At 45.3% G+C, this 21,095-nt stretch overlaps 1 protein-coding gene across 1 annotated transcript in view; it reads left to right on the top strand.

The window, feature by feature from the left end:
* The window catches only part of LOC145411447 (carboxypeptidase A4-like), a 26,351-nt gene extending 10,056 nt beyond the window's left edge, over positions 1–16,295 (top strand). The window contains exons 2-5 of the mRNA XM_080281492.1: positions 581–731; positions 1,601–1,766; positions 6,038–6,204; positions 16,203–16,295. Of these exons, the coding sequence (XP_080137618.1) occupies positions 581–731; positions 1,601–1,766; positions 6,038–6,204; positions 16,203–16,295 (577 nt within the window). The remainder of the gene's footprint in view (positions 1–580; positions 732–1,600; positions 1,767–6,037; positions 6,205–16,202) is intronic.
* Positions 16,296–21,095: the final 4,800 nt, after the last annotated feature.

The following is a 21,095-nucleotide window of genomic DNA, read 5'->3' as shown; positions in this document are numbered from 1 at the left end:
CGAAGAAGTGCAACACGAGGCATAATGAAAGAACCAGAGTCGTCCTTCAGGGTGTTGGTGGCGTAGGAGGTATTTTATTCAAGGAGAAGACTTTGCCCTTGAAGTAGGACCTCGGGGGTATACACTCTCGGAAGAGGCCTAGGCTGTGTGTTTACCTCTTATGCCTTCTTTGAGCTGCTATTGGTTGGGGTGTGGAGTGTGTGGATAGATAGATAGGTAGATAGATAGATTAATACATAGGTAGGTAGGTAGGTACTGTAGGTACGTAGGTAGGTAGGTACGTGGGTAGGTTGGCAGGTAGGTAAGTAGGTAGATGTATGTATGTGTGAATGGATAGATAGATAGATAGATGGATGGATGGATGGATGGACTGACAGACTGTGAGAGAGAGAGAGAGAGAGAGAGAGAGAGAGAGAGAGAGAGTGTTAAATCTAAAATCAAGAAACAACATTAATAATAATAATAATAATATTAGTGTTATCAACACACACACACACACATTAACTCCCTCTCTCACTCACAAACCCAAAGCCCCACACTATCCAAGTTAGAGAAAGTAAGCTATCTCACTTTCTTTCAGATGGATCGCCCCAGCCACCTGCATATACGGTCTAGATTACCTCACAAACAGCTATGAATGTGACCCTTACGTGACGAACTTTTTGAACAAATATAATGTTCACATAATGCCTGTTCACAACCCAGACGGCTACTATTACTCCTGGCACTCTGTAAGTAGAGCTACCTCTATATCTGGCTCACTTTCTCATTTACTAGGTTTGGCTGAGTGATGATGATGATGATGATAATGATAATAATAATAATAATAATAATAATATCGCCCACTCAAAACACAACAGCCTATCTCTCTCTCTCTCTCTCTCTCTCTCTCTCTCTCTCTCTCTCTCTCTCTCTCTCTCTCTCTCTCTCCACTCTGCATCGTTTTCCAACATAATACTCTCTCACTTTCTCACATTTTCTCACACCCTCTCAAACTCACTCAGGTCCATTCTCCACTATCTGCTAATCATCCATCCACCCATCACCCAATCATTCAGTCCCTCCATCCACCTACTCACCCATCCTTCCATTCATCCATCCATTTATCCGTCAATCCTTCTATCTGTTCATCTATTCATCCATCAATCCATCCACCCACCCATCAATCCTTCTGTCTGTTTATCTATCCACCAAACCATCAAGCATCTGTCTGTCTATCCATTTATCCACCCATCCATCAATCCTTCTGTCTGTTTATTTATCCATCAAATCGTCAAGCATCTATCTGTCAATCAATCCATCCACCCACTCATCCATCAGTCCTTCTCTCTCTTTATCTATCCAGCAAACCATCACGCATCCATCCACCCACCCATTCATCCATCATTCCATCCATCCATCCATCAATCCTTCTCTCTGTTTATCCACCAAACCATCAAGCATCCATCCACCCATCCATCCATCAATCAATCCTTCTCTCTGTTTATCTATCCACCAAACAATCAAGCATCCATCCACCCATCCATCCATCAATCAGTCCTTCTCTCTGTTTATCCACCAAACCATCAAGCATCCATCCACCCATCCATCCATCCATCAGGACCGTCTCTGGCGCAAGAACCGGAACAGGAACCCCAACGACGCCTGCTACGGCGTCCATCTGGGCTGGAACTACGACGACGGGCTCGATCTGGGCCTGAACTACGACGACGGGCACTGGGGGGATGGGAAGGGGACCGGAGACAGCTGCAGCAAGAACTACGAGGGTGAGTTGGGGGGAGGCTCACCCTTCCACCAAACTTCATTGAAATTCACTGAGAACTTCTGGAAATATCGTCGGGACAAACAGACAGACAGATAAACACAGGTGAATATATAACCTCCTCCAACTTCGTGGGCGGAGGTAACAATGAACAAGTTACTCCCCGGGTGAAAGAAAACGGAGCGGAGAGGCATTCTATCAAAGGCAGTGACAAATAGCGGAGGGTAACGTCATTAAAAACCACAAATATCTCACCAAATACTCACCCTAGCGGCCCCAGTCTGTAACATCTACTGCACAAGTTCACCCTAGTCACGAAGAATCACTGTCAGCCTCCATATCCAACGAATAATTAACGAAAAACGCGATTATTCTGGACCGTCTCACTGCACACACATCGGTATGAGTGTAAACAAAACATGAGCAATAGATCATCAAAAGTAATACTGAAACTTTATCTAGCATTAGTAAGGCCACATTTAGACCACGCAGTACAATTTTGGTGTCCTTACTATAGAATGGATATTAATTCGTTAGAAAATGTACAGAGAAGAATGACAAAAATGATACATGACGTCCGGAACCTGTCATATGAAGACAGACTGAAAAGACTAAGTCTGCATTCGCTAGAGAGGCGTAGAGTAAGGGGAGACTTAATTGAGGTGTTTAAGTGGATGAAGGGTATAAATAAGGGAGATATTAGCAGGGTACTTAAAGTGAGCATACAGGATAGAACTAGAAGTAATGGTTTCAAACTAGAAAAATTCCGTTTCAATAAGGAAATAGGTAGAAATTGGTTTGGTAATAGAGTAGTAGACGAATGGAATAAGCTATCTAGTAAAGTAGTTGCTGCCTCTTCCATTGAGAGTTTCAAGCATAGGCTAGATAAGCATATAACAAATAATGGGTGGATATAGAAAAAAGAAAATCTTATAGCCAATATTAATTCATAATTTTTCCTTTTCAGGTTACACTATGATAGTCTCTATTCTCCTTTCACACTTTCCTGTAAAATGTCCACGCCAGTGTGGTGTTCTTTCTGACTTTTTCCTGCCGGCTTCGGCTGCAGGGTTTGGAGGGCGGGGAAGCGCCTTCTTCTTTGCTATCCTTATCTCATTCTAGTAGTTCAGTTACTCTTCTAGGAGCTGCCTAGCATGGGCCAACCGGCCTACTGCAGTTATCCTCTCTTCTTATGATCTTATGTTCGAAAGCGTTAACAATGTAATGTATTTCACCATCAAAATTAATCTACAGAGGTAATTTGTAAACATATTTTTCTATCTATCTATCTATCTATAGCCCGACGCCCTAATCCCGCAAAGGGTGGCCGCAGACAAAACGCCTCCAAGTCACTCTGTCACCCACCATTTGACTCCCCTCCCCCCAACTCACCCCACCCTCCCTCATATACCTCTCAACTCCATCCCTCCACCTCATCCTAGGTCTACCTCTCCCTCTCCCTCCCTCCACCTCACCTACATACACCCTCTTAGTCAGTCTTTCATTCTCCATTCTCTCCACATGTCCAAACCACCTCAGTGTATTTCTCCTAATCTTTTCAACCACATCCATATCTACCCCACAACGTTCCTTCACTTCTTCATTCGTCAACCTGTCCCTCCACGTCACTCCACATGCTCCTCTCAAGTAACTCATTTCCACTGCTCTCACTCTTGACTTGTTCCCCTCTTGTAAGGTCCACGCCTCGCTTCCATACGTCAGGGTAGGGATCACAATACCATCATGCAGTGACTTCTTAACTTCCATACTCACCTCCCTATTTCTCATCACTGCTTTCAGTGTACCAACAACCTTTCTTCCCTGCTGTACCCTTTCACGTACTTCATCCCCCAAAGTTCCATCCTTACTCATCACACTACCCAAGTACTTGAATGCACTCACATTCTCCATATCCTCACCATCCAATCTCACTGCACACTCTGTGACTTCATTCCTCTCAAACACCATAACTTTACTTTTGTTTACATTAACTTTCAGCTTCCTCCTCCTACACACTGTCCCAAATTCATTCACCAAACCTTGCAACTCCCATTCATCTTCACTCAACAATACTGTATCATCAGCAAACAGCAACACCGGAAGCTTCCAAATCTCACCCTCATTAATTAGGGCCACCCCCACATCCACTGCCCTACCTTGCACCTCCTTTACAACCCCATCCATATATATATTAAACAGCCATGGAGACATCACACACCCCTGTTTCAGTCCCACATTGAGATCAAAGAACTCACTCAGCTCACCATCCACTCGCACCGTAGCCCTAGCTCCCTCGTACATACTCTTCACAGCACTTAACAATTTCCCCTCCACTCCATATATTCTCAATACCTTCCACATACCTTGCCTATCTATTCTGTCATAAGCTTTCTCCAAGTCCATGAAGGCAGCATACACTCTCCTTCCCTTCTCTAGATACTTCTCCACTAAACATCTTAGAACAAATATCTGATCTACACACCCTTTTCCCTTCCTAAATCCCCCTTGTTCTTCTCCAACTAGCTCCTCTGTCATATGCCTAACCCTATCAATGAGTATTCTACCATATATTTTACCAGTCACACTAAGAAGGCAAATACCCCTATGGTTACCACATACTTCTCTCTCCCCTTTTCCTTTGTACAGAGGAACAATTATACCTGATTTCCAGTCCTCTGGAACCCTTCCCTCTTCCCAAGCCAATCTACACAACTTCCATATCCACTCCACAACAATCTCACCCCCATACCTAAGCATTTCACCACACACTCCATCAATTCCTGGGGCCTTTCCCAGCTTAATCTTCTTCATCGCTTCCACTACCTCCGACCTACTGATCTCTTCCTCCCTCCTCTCATCTCTTCTTCTCCCAGCCATTCCCCAACCACTTATACTCACACTGGTCTCACTCTCTACATTCAACAAATCCTCAAAGTGCTCCTTCCATCTCCTCAATTTCTCTCTCTTCTCCACCAACAATCTATTATTCCTATCTTTCACTCCCCTACTATTTCCCCTTTCACACTGCCTTACTCTCTTTACCTCCTTCCAAAACAATTTCTTACTCTCCCTCCATTTCACACTCAGATTCCTCCCAAACTCTTCATCCACTTTCTTCTTACTCTCCTTCACCAGTCTCTTAACCTCCCTTCTCCTGCTCACATATACCTCTCTCTTCTCTCTCTCATCTTCTCCCCTACCTCTACTCGCCAACCATTCACCATATGCCTTCTTCTTTTGTTCTACAGCTCGTTTCACCTCATCATTCCACCATGCTGTCCCTTGCACACCCTTGCATCTCCTCCTCACTCCACAAACCGCCTCACACGCTGCGCTTATCTCTTCCGTGAATATCTTACATACGTCTTCACTAAACATAATAAACTGAAATTAATTTATCAATCTATTCGCCAAGTAAAAGAATTTCGTAACAAACAAAACGAACGAGTGATTTTGTGGTAAAAGTTTCAAAATCACGCGTTCGTTTCAGCCTTCTGCTTTATAAAATTCATCAATATAATTACTCATTTTAGCATCATTTGGCATATGCATCAAAAACTTAATTGTAATTTAGTTTATTTAGTGACCAATGTGTTTTAAAATTACCTCTGTGAATAATTTTGTTAGCGAAAAAGAAAAATAATTAACTTCCTAACGCTTTCGAACGTCCCGCAGGTTTATTTACATTCCCGTGTCGGTGTGTGTGGTGGGGTGGTCCAGAATTATCGCGTTTTTCGTTAATTATTCGGTAGGTATGGAGGCTGACAGTGATTCTTCGTGACTAGGATGAACCTGTGCAATAGATGTTACAGACTGGGGCCGCTAGGGTGAGTATTTGGTGAGATATTTCGAATTTAAATGTCATCACTCTCGCCATTTGTCACTGGCTTTACCTGAATCCCTGTCCGCTGCAAGGCTTTTATATCTGTTAACACACACACACACACACACACACACGCAGGCAGAGCACAATATTATTGTTATATGTTGTAGCTCTCTCTCTCGCGTTTTCTCTCTCTTACAAACTGCGTTAACAGTATTGAATTATTAAATTCTCACTACTGCTCGAGGTAAGACAATGATTGACAGGAGACAGCTACTCTCTCTCTCTCTCTCTCTCTCTCTCTCTCTCTCTCTCAACATATATATTCTTTTAAATTTTATCTCAGTACTCAACACCACACAAGTGTCCCAAACACCTCATCCTCAGCGATTTATTTCCCACCTTCCATCTTCACTAACCCCTCAAATAACCCCCTCTCTCGCCCCCCCCAGGCCCCACGGGGTTCTCAGAGCTGGAGTCGCAAGCAGTGAGGGATTATATCAATGAATTACAAAGTACAAGGAATTTGACAGCTTTCTTCACCATCCACTCATACCTTCAGCTGTGGCTGTATGCGTATGGCTGGAGTGGAGAGTCGGTGCCGGAGGAGCCTGAAGTGGTACGTACACAGAATTACGTACATGGATATATACGTACATACATGCATAATATATACACATACACACTGCCTCCAACAATACCTTAGTGGACACACAGACAGACAGACACACACACACACACACACACACACACACACACACACACACACACACACTGCCTCACAAACAGTACCTCAGTGGATACACACACACACACACACACACACACACACACACACACACACTGCCTCACAAACAGGACCTCAGTGGACACACACACACACACACACACACACACACACACACACACACACACACACACACACACACTACCTCACAAACAGTACCTCAGTGGAGACACACAGACACACACACACACACACACACACTACCTCACAAACAGTACCTCAGTGGACACACACACACACACACACACACACACACACACACACACACACATGTACCCCCTCCACAATATGTCTACCCCGATGTATATATGTCCCCCCCCAATGCATACATGCCCCCACTAAATTTGCTAGGTCAGCATGCTTTCCCACGCCTGAAGACGGCGTTATTGCATCAGTTGATAGCAGACATCCTAGCCGGGCAGACTGTTTTACTGTGAGCTTGTAATAAACTCCTTATCTAGCTGTTTGTACACGGAGTTTCTATCACCAAAGTATTGCAAGTTACATTTGGTAGCAGCGGTGTTTCGAACCATCACATTCTGACCGCCTCCTTGGATTTTTAGTGATACAACAAGATGCACGACGTCTCGCATCTGCCAGCCTCACCCCTCCTCCGTGCCTCTAGTGGTGTCATACCTTGGCTGTGCTTTTCGAGTGTACCATTTTTCTCGCCAGTGCTCACCTCTCAAACAACCGCACGTGTCACCGTCGCCGACCTACGCACCTGTTGCACCTGTTCCCAGCACCTGTTCCGGACTCATCATAGCTCCTGCCCCCACGGTGCCACTTATCACTGTCTGCCCGCTGTCTGCCCACCACCATTCTCTGCATTTGCAACTCCCCAGCTCTACACCTGCCTTGCGCCGACATCTGCCTCACCACCCGCCGCCGGCCTCCGCCGTCGCCCGCATCTGGTCTGCATTACGGAGCCTCCTAAGACCGCCACTCCCTGCCGGTGATTCATCGCGGCTTCTCCTCTCCTCTCCGCCCAGCTGTCTCTACCCCGCAGCCCCGCCCCGCCCCGCCCCGTCGCCCCGCCCCGCCCCGCCCCGCCCCACCCCAGCCCAGCTACGCCCAGCCACCCTGCACGTCATACCTCTCGACACTCCCGTTTCTACTGTGTAACTATAGTATATCTTTCCTTTCTATAGAGATTATCCTCGATTTTCTCTACAGATTGGTTATGGTAAATATTCCATCTCATTTCCATTGCCCCGTTTTCATCTTCACCTACGTTATTTATTATCCATCTCATCCTTCGCATTTTATTTAAACTATCCATGCCCGCACCTTCATTCGTTTTCACACCTAGTGTATTCCATTCTCTCATTGTTATTTATACATTTCCACCTATGTATCCATCTTCATCCTTTCATCTTCCATTGCCGCATTAAATGTCATACTTTCCACGTCAACCGCTTACCGCCAGCCCTCTCGACCCGGAAACATCACCTGCTCATACCCCGTCTGCCGACTCTGACACAATCACTCATTTACGAAGTGGCAAAGAGTACCACCGCCCTGTACCTGAGACTCCCGTTTCACTTCCCGCAGACTCACTTACTACCCGTCCTACCCTCGTAACTCCAGATACTTCCTCCTCTACTCCTGCCTCTACTCTCCCTTCTTCTTCCTCTACTCCTTCCACTGTCGTTACTTCTCCTGCCTCCCTTCATACCCCGTCTTGCTCGCCCTTAACTGCCACTACCTTCTCTCTCTCCCACACCTCTCCTGCCGCCACTTTTGCACTTCCAGCCATGGCCAACCCTCCACAGTCTATCTATCTCGACGATGCCAATCGTCCCAAATTTACCGGCCAGGACCCAACTTGGTCTGTCTATGATTTCCTCAGAGAAGTCGAAACCGAAATAAATAATAGACAAATTACCGAGGAATCGCTCAAAGTAGCTTACCTCCTCGGTCGCTTGCATCACGGTAAATCAGACATCGGATCCGCGATCCGTGCAGGACATTTCGATAGCATTCGTACCTTTGCTGATTTTCGTACGGAACTCATCAGCCTTTGTTGCCAGCATTCAAATTCCGCGTCTCTCATGGGATTCATTAATCTCCTAAACCAACTAGATGAGGACTTGCGCGTCCCAGCGCAATATGCCAAGCTCCGCGAAGCTGCCGCCGCCATGAAAGCAACTAGTAGCGAGATGCTCCAATTACTGGTAGGCACGAAATGGTTAGAAGACAAGAATGGCGTTCCAATGCTTTCACTCACCAACTTTGCTGACTTAATTGGTTACCTGAGATTCCTTCACTGGCTTACTCCTAAACAGCGAGAGCTAGCCTTGGAAATCGGTTTCAATCCAGGAGATAAAATTATTCAGGTCACTAAAGCCATTCATGAAAGAACAGGTTCGAACTACACGCGTCAGGGCACCACCCAACCCTTGGCCTCCTCAGTCTGTCACACCTCCACTACCCCAGACCAATCTCGCTCCCGTCCCACCACACGCGGCAGACCTGCCACACATCGCTCTCCTACCGCAGGTCGTGATCAATCTAGCGCCCGACGGAACAGACAATCTTCGATTCTTTGCTGGTACTGTGGTCATCCTGGACATCGAGCATCCAGTTGCGACCGTACATACAGACGTCCTCACTCCCAAACCAGACAGCGTACGCCTTCCCGCTCACGTCGTCCACACTGCAAATACCACAAATCAAGCACGACTCACACCACTGAGGAATGTCGTTACCTCAACCGCCCACAGTCGGGGGAAGCGCCGCGCCCGTATCGGACCAATATCACGTAGAACCAGAAACCCAACTCCCCATCCGCCATGTAGGTCCCATAACATCCTCGGGTTTAGTCATTCTCGGAAGCAGTCATGACATACCAACGTCATTCTTCTTGGACACAGGATCTATAGTAAATCTTATCTCTGAAAATTCCTTACAAATTATTCATCGCCATCACAGCCACGTCAGTTTCCTAGAACCACCAGACATTCGCCTATGTGGTGTTAACGGCTCAGAGTTTACGGTTAAGGGAAGAGTCACCCTTGAAGTCAAACTCCACAGAGCTTTGCCCCCTATCCTCATTGAATTTCATGTCACTAATGACTTGCAGTATCCCGCAGATGCCCTTATTGGTTTCTCCACCATGGCACAACATTCCATTGCATTATTACCTGCTTGTGGTAGTATAGACATTTCTGGATTCCTGGTTTACACTATGGAATGTCCCCGTCCTGTTCTTACGATCAAATCAGTCCTTCAATTACCTCTGTCCCTATCACTACCAAAAAGTCCAACCCAGCCCAAACCACCACTCCCATCATCTGAGAATACAGAGATCATTCCTTTACTGACTGCGAGCAAGGACATAAATTCCTCAATGTCTCCTGATACATCATCTCAGCCCTCGAACATGGCTCTTACATCCTCTCCCGACAACACTATCGCTGGCTCAGACATGTCTCAGTTACCTACCTCACACAGTCTGAATGATCTTCTCCAACACGCAGAGACGAAACGTGCAGTAACGAATACGTGCACAATTTTGTTACCGCATGAGTTCACCAAAGTCTCTGTTTGTGTTGCCGGTGCGAAAGAAGGAATGGATGTACTAACCCTACCTGAGACGTGTTGTGTGAATGGCTTGACTTATGAGTCAGCGTGGTGTACAGTCTTAGAGGACAGTTTATGCTATCTGTACTTGCTCAATGTCACAAATGCTCCACTAAAACTTAAAAGTGGTGTAAAGATTGGAGACTTCCTAGTATACCCAGCGGCCGTAAAGGTGTGCCAGGATTCCTCAATTCCTACTATTCAGACTGATGATACGCCAATCGGTGTATGTACTGTTAACTCTACGGGATATGCGCCGACGCATTCACCCGATATGCTCTCACATCTCACTTGCACAGATTTCCCAGAAAATACGCCTCAACTCCTCGACCTTCTGACCTCGTACAGAAACGTGGTTGCCTTACCCGGTGAACCGATGGGTAGAACAGACCTTGTCAAACATACGATTGAACTACTCCCAGGAACTCAGCCGATTTACATACCAGCGTATCGATTGCCTCACAGCCAGAGAAAGCAAACAGATCAAATGGTACAGAACATGTTAGACCAGGACATTATTGAACCCTCCGTCAGTCCATGGAATAGCCCACTTTTCTTAGTACCAAAGAAGGACGGCAACCTTAGACCAGTAGTCGACTATCGTAAGGTCAATTCTGTCACCGTTCCAGACCGTTTCCCGCTACCTGTCCTCACTGATTTGCTAGAATCCCTTGGTGAAAATAACGTAGTCTTTTCATCTTTAGACCTCCTCAGCGGGTACTGGCAGGTCGAAATGGAAGAGTCCTCTCGCCCAGTTACAGCCTTTAGCACCCCTTCCGGACATTTTCAGTTTAAGAGACTCCCTTTTGGTCTGAGAAATGCTCCTTCCGTGTTCATGCGACTTATCCATTCAGTCTTCAGCGGTATGATGGGACACTCTCTTTTTGCTTACCTAGATGATATCATTGTTGTGAGTAAATCCATCCCTGATCATTTTACCAAACTCCAGCAAGTCTTTGAACGCCTCCAGCTCGCAGGCCTAAAAATCAATCTCAGTAAATGTGACTTCCTGCGAAAGAAAATCAAATTCCTAGGCCATGTCGTAGATGCACAAGGCATTCATACTAATGAGGATAAAACTAAGGCGATCATTAACTTCCCAGAACCTACCACTACCGACGCTGTACGAAGTTTCCTGGGCCTCAGTGGCTATTATCGTCGCTTTATCAGGAATTACGCGCAGATCGCCACTCCTCTGACCCACTTACTCAAGCAGAATGTGCCCTTTGTTTGGACTAACGACCAGTCCCAGGCTTTCCAAAAGCTAAAGACAGCTCTTGTAAATGCCCCTATTCTAGCATTCCCTGATTATACCACACCTTTCCTTCTCTGCACAGACGCCTCAGGCACTGGACTTGGTGCCGTTTTGATGCAACTCGATGAAGCATCAAGGAAGCGCGTAATAGCGTATGCTAGTCGCACCCTTACAACCGCTGAACGTAACTACAGTGTCACAGATCTCGAAGCGCTAGCGGTAATCTGGTCCTTGAAACATTTCAGAGATATTGTCTATGGTTATCCAGTGCATATCCAAACAGACCACCTTCCACTATGTGATTTGTTCAAAAATCGCAACCTAACAGGTAGGTTAGCTAGATGGTCTGTCATCATCCAGGACTTTAATCCCACTTTTCAATATGTACCAGGCAAGTTGAATGTAGTCGCAGACGCACTCTCACGTCACGTAGCAGCAGCTATAACATCACTGCAGCCTGAAGTAACTGAAAACACTACACTAACGTCAGACGTTGTTCGAAACTTTCAACGCCAAGACCCCATGTGGTCCAAAGTCATTTATTTCCTAGAATCTGGCGATGCCTCGACCTTACCTACTCTGCCAGTATCACTAGATGAGTTCATGCTAGATGATGATCTCTTGTACAGGAAAACACTGCTAACAGGCAAAGATATGCCCAATCGCGAAGTACGCCAACTTGTTGTTCCCACTGCCCTGATACCAAAGGTTCTTCATATTGTTCATAATACTCCTCAAGCTTCCCATCCAGGTAAAGACCGATGCTTGCGCCAAGCACGTCTCAAATACTATTGGCCAACCATGCGCCGCGATATCAATGCCCACTGTGACTCTTGCCTCTCCTGCCACCGCCACAAAGGATCAACCGGCTTACCAGCACCTCTCTTACAATACCCAATCCCATCACAACCATGGGAAACTGTCTCAATCGATCTCTTAAAACTTCCTCTCACAGAATCTGGCGCTGAGTACTTGTTCGTAGCGGTCGACCACTTCTCCCGCTACTGTGTCCTCGTTCCCCTCTCCGACAAGACCGCGAAGAGCGTTGCACGTGCCCTTGTAGATCACGTCATTTGCCCATTCAGTATCCCTCATACCATTCTTACTGACAACGGTACAGAATTCAACAATAGCCTTCTAGATGAGATCTGTCGCCACTTTCATATCAGTAAGTGCAATGTCGTGCCTAACCATCCGGCTTCCAATGGCCTTGTAGAACGCCACAACCGAAAAATCTTAGAGTGCCTCAGACATCTAGGCTCCCATAGTTCGTCCTGGGATGACTGGATTCCCCAAGTGGCATCCTCCATCAATAGTTCCATCAATGCATCCATTGCTGAATCTCCCTTCTTCGTCCTCTTTGGTTTTGACATGGACCTCCCATACTCTCTCTTATCCTCAAAGCCAGAACCCATCTACAACATGGATGATTATGTTAAACTAAAATTGGCCAACTTCCAGACAATCCACCAGTATGTCCAATCCACTTTGGCTTCCTCTCAGGAGGACATGCTGCAGCGCCAACATAAGTCCGCCTCTCCTATCACTATCAATGTAGGCGATCTTGTCTTTGCTCATTCCCATAAGCGTTCCTCTAAGTTGGATGACAAATTTACAGGGCCCTACCGCGTCCTCACTCAACAAGGCAACAAATTTCACCTCCAGGACCTGTCCACTAGGGACACCAGATGGGTCCACGTCGATGACTTAAAGCGAGCACCCCGTGGCCTCGTGTTGGAAGAGTCACTTAAACAACCTCCTGCCCCTTCTTCCCCTCCTCCCATCCCTCAATCTACTCTGTCTCCACCTATCCCTCAGTCTCCTTCCTCTCCACCTCCACCTGCTCATTCATCAACCAATCAATATCGGTCCAAACTGCGCTCTGCCCATCAACCTCTTCACGACCTTCCCCATTAACTCTACCCTGATTTTCTAGGTACGATGTTAGCGATCTCCCTGCTGGCAGTGCTGACCCTCCTGGGGTCTGGGTCAGGTCAGGACGATGGTGGAGTACGTCCCGGGGCCTTGGTCGGCTCGGGAGGCGAGGTAATGCTTATCGACGACATCGCCTCTTTGCGCTACGATCTTGCGCCCCTGGCCGACGTAGCCATTGCCCTACCTGCCTACGCGCACCAGCTCCACGGAATCAGGAGCCATCTCACGGCCCTCATGGGGACACATAACCCAAATGAGTATCTCTATACCCTTTTCCTCCCACTCTCCTGGCAATTGCACTACATAAGTAACAGATTCACTGAGCTCAATGACACATTTTCCATTCAGACACCCGTGGGTCGTTCTCGTGTGAAACGAGGTCTCTTCGACTTCGGCGGTGAGATTCTGAGTGGCTTGTTTGGCGTTGCTACAGCCCGTGACATTTCTGGCTTCAAATCTGATCTCACTCATTTAGCTTCAGCCCTAGAATCACAACGCCGAGTCCTTAAAATCCAACACACTATGTTACAGAAGCTCACAACCCAACTCAATGAAGTCACGTCCACTCTAAACAATTTCACCGATATCTTACAACGCCACCTTTCAGATCTCAACGTTATCTCCCAGTTCTTCTACCTCAAACTCAACATGGATAATCTCCAACTGGCCGTTGACTCTCTCCTGTCTCAAGTCTCTACCTTGGTTCGTATCCTGGTCGATGCTATCAATGAACGTGTCACTGCCGACTTAGTACCTGTCTCAGCTCTCCGTTCTGTCCTGGAATGGGCTCACTCCACCTTCGGTCTCTCCCCAGTCCTCCCTTACTCCTCCCTTGAATATTATTATCCTGTTCTCGAAGCCACTCTTCTCACTACATACGTCGTCGTCCATATTCCTCTCCGTTCTGCCATAACCTTTAACCTTTTCCACATCATTCCCTTCCCTTTCCGCCTCAACAACTCCTTGTTACAGGTGTCTGTTCCTTCAGAATATTTCCTCCTCTCCCGTGATCATCTTTCCGTTGCCTTCCTTTCGTCCACAGACCTCCCGCAATGTTCCTCCCTTACTCCAACCTCTCGTCTCTGTGCTGCCCACCTTTTCGCTATCTTCCCTAGCAGTGCTACACCCTGTGAGTCTGCTTTAGTTCGCAACCATTCCATCTACTCGGCCTGTTCTTTTGTCCCAGCTCCTGACCTCCCGGTCCACCATGCTCACCTCAACCATGTCCAGTACTTCTTCTTTGCTGTTCCCATCTCTGTCACAATCATGTGTCCTGGTTCTTCCGTTCGCTCCGTCCCCGCTAGTGGTCTCTACAAAGCACCTGACTATTGTACCGTCAAATCAGAGTCCGTCATCACTTACGCCACTCGCTATCACCAAGCTGTTCGTAAACACTCCTATGACATCTTTCAACCAATCGACATGCCTTCAACCCTACCATCTGCCAACATTACCATCACCTCCCCTCACTTGCCCTTGCTCACCTTCCTCAATGACAGCGATTTCATTATGGATCAATTTTCTCTGGCCTTCAGCCGTTCATGGGTTCATCCAACAGTTGTGTTTCCCCCTGTGGTTATCGCTTTCATAGGTTTTCTACTCATCCTCTGTGCAGTGCATTGTTGTGTCAGAAAAATGGAACGTCGACTCCAGGAAATCAGAGTCGCTACAGGCATAGTACGCCCTACACACGACGTAGAAACTCCCCGTACTTAGTGCCCTCACATTCCGTGACTACCATTGCCATCTGACATTTAACCAAACTGTGAACAGCACTCTGCCTACTAGAAAATGATGGTATTTCTTTCATGCATTCCTGAGTGACAGTGTATCCTACAGAAAATACCAGTGAACAAAAACAAAAAGAAAGAAAAAAAAAGAAAAAAAAAAATGAAGGAAGCACAACACTAGAACTCTCATATCTACTCCTTGTTTATCATGTATAAAACTATTATTGTGTAATTCCCACTATGTTTATATATACCTTCGACCCTTACTGGATTTGTACCTATTAATCCTTGTATATCTCCTCTGTATATATCGTTCTACTTCCCTCCCCTCAACATGGCCATGTCTCCCCTACTGCCCCTGTATCATACTTATCCCTTGTACAAACCTCCCCGGTCCTGCCTTACTACTATAATCACCCACCATTTAACTCCTGGTGTCAGGAGACACCATCTCAGCTACCCGGGGGAGTAGTGTACCCCCTCCACAATATGTCTACCCCGATGTATATATGTCCCCCCCCAATGCATACATGCCCCCACTAAATTTGCTAGGTCAGCATGCTTTCCCACGCCTGAAGACGGCATTATTGCATCAGTTGATAGCAGACATCCTAGCCGGGCAGACTGTTTTACTGTGAGCTTGTAATAAACTCCTTATCTAGCTGTTTGTACACGGAGTTTCTATCACCAAAGGATTGCAAGTTACACACACACACACACACACTACCTCACAAACAGTACCTCAGTGGAGACACACAGACACACAGACACAGACACACACACACACACACACACACACACACACACACACGTACATACATACATACATACACACATACATACACACTACATTATTACTGTTCACTTTATTTACCTCATAATTCGGCCAGGAAGATATCAGCTCCCAAACGGTTGAGATTTGGACTCATGTTGGTGCTTTGTTGATAGATAAATAGATAGACAGATAGATAGATAGAGCAACAATGGTACATTACTTAACATTCTCAGCTTGCACGTGTAGGGAAAAGATTTGTATATATTAAAATTATGTGAGAGGGAGAGGGAGGCCGAGGATGAGATGGAGCGATGGAATGGAGAGGTATATGAGAGAGGGGGAGGCGGTGTGGTGTGAGCTGGGAGCAGGGCAGTGAAATGGCGTTGGACAGGGCGACATGGAGGCGATTTGTTTGTGGCCACCCCTTACTGGATCTAGGCGTCTGGCAATAGATGGATGGAAAATGATGTGTGTTATTGGCTCTCGTGCTGTCGATAGGCGATGAATGAAGGCTCCTGTGTGTATATTTGATTTTTCTTCTTTTTTTCAGAGTCGTGTTGCTCAGATTGGAGTTAACGCGACTGAGTCAGTACACAACACACAGTATAGGGTTGGTTCCTTCTACAACCTTGTACGTAAGTAGTGGTAGTAGTAGTAGTAGTAGTGGTAGTAGTAGTGGTAGTGGTGGTGGTGGTAGTAGTGGTAGTGGTAGTGGTGGTGGTGGTAGTAGTTGTAAAAAAAAAGGATAATAATAATAATAATAATAATAATAAAAGTAGGAGCATCGTTGTAGATCTTAGTACTAACATAATGATAACAATAATAGAAATGATAATGATAATAATAATAATACTACTAATACGGTAATAATAATAATAATAATAATAATAATATTATTATTATTATTATTATTATCTGTCTATCTCTCTATCTATCTATATCAGTAAATCTATCCATCAATCAATCTATGCCCAATTTTCTACTTTTGTCTATCTATCCATCAATCCATCTATCTATCTGTCTGTCTATCTATCTATATATTTATCAATCTATCTATCTATCTATCCATCCATCAATCCATCTATCTATCTATCTATCAATCTATCAATCTATCCATCTGTCTGTTTATCTATCCATCAGTCTATCTATCAATCTGTATCTACCAGTAAATCTATCCATCCATCTATCATTCTATCTATACCCATTTCTGTATGTGTCTGTCTGTCTGTATATCTATCTATCAAACCATCTGTCTATCTGTTTATCAGTTAATCTATCCATCAAACACCTATACCCAGATTTCTACACATCTCTCTCTATTCATCAGTCCATCAATCCGTCTATCTACCCATCCATCTATCTGTCTATCTATCTATCCATCTATCTACCGGTAAATATATCAATCCGTCAATCTATCTATCAGCCCACTTCTTCACGTGTCTTTATCTATCTTTATGTATCTATCTATCTATCTGTCTATCTGCCAGTAAATATATCTATCCGTCAATCTATTTGTCAGGCCACTTCTTCACGTGTCTTCATCTATCTTTATGTATCTGTATATCTATATATCTATCTGTATCTGCCAGTAAATATATCCATCCGTCAATCTATCTATCAGCCCAGTTTTTCACGTGTCGTTATCTATCTTTATCTATCTATCTGTCTATCTGCCAGTAAATATATCTATCCGTGAATCTATCTGTCAGGCCACTTCTTCACGTGTCTTTCTGTTTATTAATATGTATGTATCTATCTATCTATCAGACCCAGTGTTCGGCCTGCCGATAGATTGGAGTTACAGCAGAGGCGTAATCTATTCCTACGTTCTGTGCCTACGGGATAAGGGCGAATATGGCTTCCTCTTGCCCCTCACCCAAATCGTCCCTACTGGGGAAGAAACCTGGGCAGGCCTGATCGCCGCTGTTATGGCCATTTAGAGAGAGAGAGAGAGAAAGACAGAGAGGGAGAGAGAGGGGGGGGGTCACTGGTAAAATAAGAATACTGCGTAGGAGAAATGAGAGAGTAGATAGAATTTAGAGAGAATCTTTTCTGACAGAAATATAAATTAGAAAAGGAGAAACAGAGAGAGACAGACATGAGAAAATGCTGAGAGAGAGAGAGAGAGAGAGAGAGAGAGAGAGAGAGAGAGAGAGAGAGAGAGAGACAGGGAGAACACTAAACAATAAAAACTATATATATATTGTCAAGTCTCGCTACTAACATTCCAAGTCTTGTTAATCTCAATAAATCTAACATGTAACACTAACCTGTCACTATCCTCTAACATCATCTAAGAAATAACATCTAATATCTAACAGTATAGCATCATCTAACATCATCTAAACCATCAAACATCAAAGTCTAAGCATCTAATCTAACAAACATCAAACTAGCACTGTCGCTATCATCTAACATCATCAGTAATCTAACGTCTAACACTTATTATCCCATCACTATGACCTAACATCATCAAACTTATCCATCAGTAACATCTAACTAAGCTATTACTATAATCTGCTCCTCTAACATCATCAGGAATCTAACATCTAACACTTACTAACCCATCACTATCATCTAACATCATCTAACATCGTCACACCTATAATTAACCTCAAAATAGATTATGTGTGGGAATCAAATCTCTATCCAGGTGTGCTAATTACCTGCTTTTCCTAATTAGGAGGTCTCACCTTTATGGGATCCTCGTCGCATCCCCCGGGCTCCTATGACCCGTTTAGCTTTGAGAGAGAGAGAGAGAGAGAGAGAGAGAGAGAGAGAGAGAGAGAGAGAGAGATGGAAGGACAAATAGGCGAAGAGGCAGAGGAAGAGAGAGAATAGAAATGAGAGGAAGATGGAGGAAAATAAAAGAGCTAGGGAAGGAGATGGAAAGAGTGAGAAACAGAGAAGGCAAGATAAAGAAGAAATAAAGAGAGGGAAAGAGAAATACAAGAAACAGAAAATATAGAACAGAAACCCCAGTGCATTAAAACGTCGACTCAATGCTTCAAAATTTTATAATAATATTAATAATAATAATTATAATACTGTAGCTGCCATAGCCAGTCCCTGCTGTGCACCTCTGCAAACACTGTTGTCTGACACAAGTTACGTTTTTTGTACAAACTCCAAACCCGTTGGTCCACCTGCACCAGAAACTATACACACCTGGTGCACGACCACACAAACTATACACACCTGCTGCACGACCACACAGACTATACACACCTGCTGCACGACCACACAAACTATACACACCTGCTGCACGACCACACAAACTATACACACCTGCTGCACGACCACACAAACTATACACACCTGCTGCACGACCACACAAACTATACACACCTGCTGCACGACCACACAAACTATACACACCTGCTGCACGACCACACAAACTATACACACCTGCTGCACGACCACACAAACTATACACACCTGCTGCACGACCACACAAACTATACACACCTGCTGCACGACCACACAAACTATACACACCAGTGCACGACCACACAAACTATACACACCTGCTGCATGACCACACAAACTATACACACCTGCTGCACGACCACACAAACTATACACACCTGCTGCACGACCACACAAACTATACACACCTGCTGCACGACCACACAAACTATACACACCTGCTGCAGGACTAGACAACACCTGTAGGACCAACAAGTGCCTCATTTAGGTGTTGGTCTGTCCCGTATGTAAGACCAATTCTATGTAGGACCAATTGTATGTAAGACCAATTGTATGTAAGACCAGTTGTATGTAAGACCAATTGTATGTAAGACCAGCTGTATGTAAGACCAGTTGTATGTAAGACCAATTGTATGTAAGACCAATTGTATGTAAGACCAATTGTATGTAAGACCAGTTGTATGTAAGACCAATTGTATGTAAAACCAATTGTATGTAAGATCAATTGTATGTAAGACTAATTGAAAAGTGTGGCAATGTGGCGGGTCCCAAACGTCCTAAGGTGACGCATCAATCGCCTTCACATTCGTCCATATTCGTGTATTTATATGTATTGTTTTGGGGTAAATTGAGGTGGGAAATTCATGATCTGTGGACATTTTTAGACCTATGACCTTGAATAGTAGGTCAAGGTCACTGAAACAGGGTCAGTGTAATGGGGTCAGGTGCTGTACATCCACATTAAGTATGGTGAAAATAGGAGACGAAAAGTGACGGAACAATAATCATCATCATCATCATCCGGACCTCCTTTCCCACCCAAGGGCAGGGTGAGGAGTAGCAATGTCCAGACAGCCCAAAATTGCTCAATCCAATGGGCCACGCTTCCATTCACTCATCATTCAAGCCCCCGGAATCCTGGCTCTATCGGATACGCCAAAAACATTCACCACATTCTGTAGCTTCACATATCGTATCCGACAGAGTCAATCTAGACGCTGCCACGTTAAAAAGGGGTGCCAAAAATCCCTGATCATGCATATCTCCTCACAAAATTATTCCAGCCAGCTCAATCTCCTGTCAATTAAAAAGGACAGAGAGAGGGAGAGAGAGAGAGTTAATGTTGTGTATAATTTAATGTTCAGGAGGATGGTAGATAGACAAATTAGATACATAGATAAACAGATATAAACAGACATGTATATACATACAGTCGTGGCCATAAATATTCACTTATTGTCCGGTACCCGTGCCTCAAGCTTGCTCCTTTATGCACGGCAAGTCACACAAGAGTAAGAGGGGCTGAGAGGGAGGGGCTTGAGGGAGAGGGGAAGGTGGGTGGGGTGACGAGTGATGGTGCTGGTGTGGAGTGAGGAAGGGGAGGGAGAATGAAATGCGAGGTGGTGGTCACATTATTTGTTTATTGCCTTTCAATCAGAGCATGAATTAGAGTTAATGTACGGTAGATAAAGCTGCATTACACCTTGTATAGCGGCGTCAGATAACAAGCATTAGATTGGTGATATTAAAGGCTGGCTCGTGAGAGAAATATACTGACGTAACAGATCAAACGTAATTGCGAAGCCAGACGTTTCCAACACAACTCACTATTGCCTTGTCCACCAATTTGAATAAGTAGGTGTTGTTTGTCTGAGGAAAATATCATTCCGAGGTGATGAGAGGGTGTTGGGGTTGCTGGATGGCCATGCAAACCTACACCAGCATGGAGTCCAGCCAACGCCGTGTGGTGCAACGAGGCCGCGTTATTGGTATGCATGAGGCCGGCCACAGCATAGCCGACATTGTAAGGGACCTCGGGTTGACCAGGCAAACAGGAAAGCGCTGGATAACCCACTGGGAAGAGTCTGGTAATTCGTACGACCGGTGACGGTAGGACATCTATCTATCTATCTATAGCCCGACGCCCTAATCCCGCAAAGGGTGGCTGCAGACAAAACGCCTCCAAGTCGCTCTGTCACCTGCCATTTGACTAACCTTCCCCCAACTCACTCCC

Source organism: Coenobita brevimanus, chromosome 11 (assembly GCF_032717465.1).
Source record: "Coenobita brevimanus isolate Jiangsu-jjx chromosome 11, ASM3271746v2, whole genome shotgun sequence".
Taxonomy (NCBI): Eukaryota; Metazoa; Arthropoda; class Malacostraca; order Decapoda; family Coenobitidae; genus Coenobita; species Coenobita brevimanus.
Note: the sequence above shows the minus strand (reverse complement) of the source record. Positions and strands in the feature narration are given on the sequence as shown.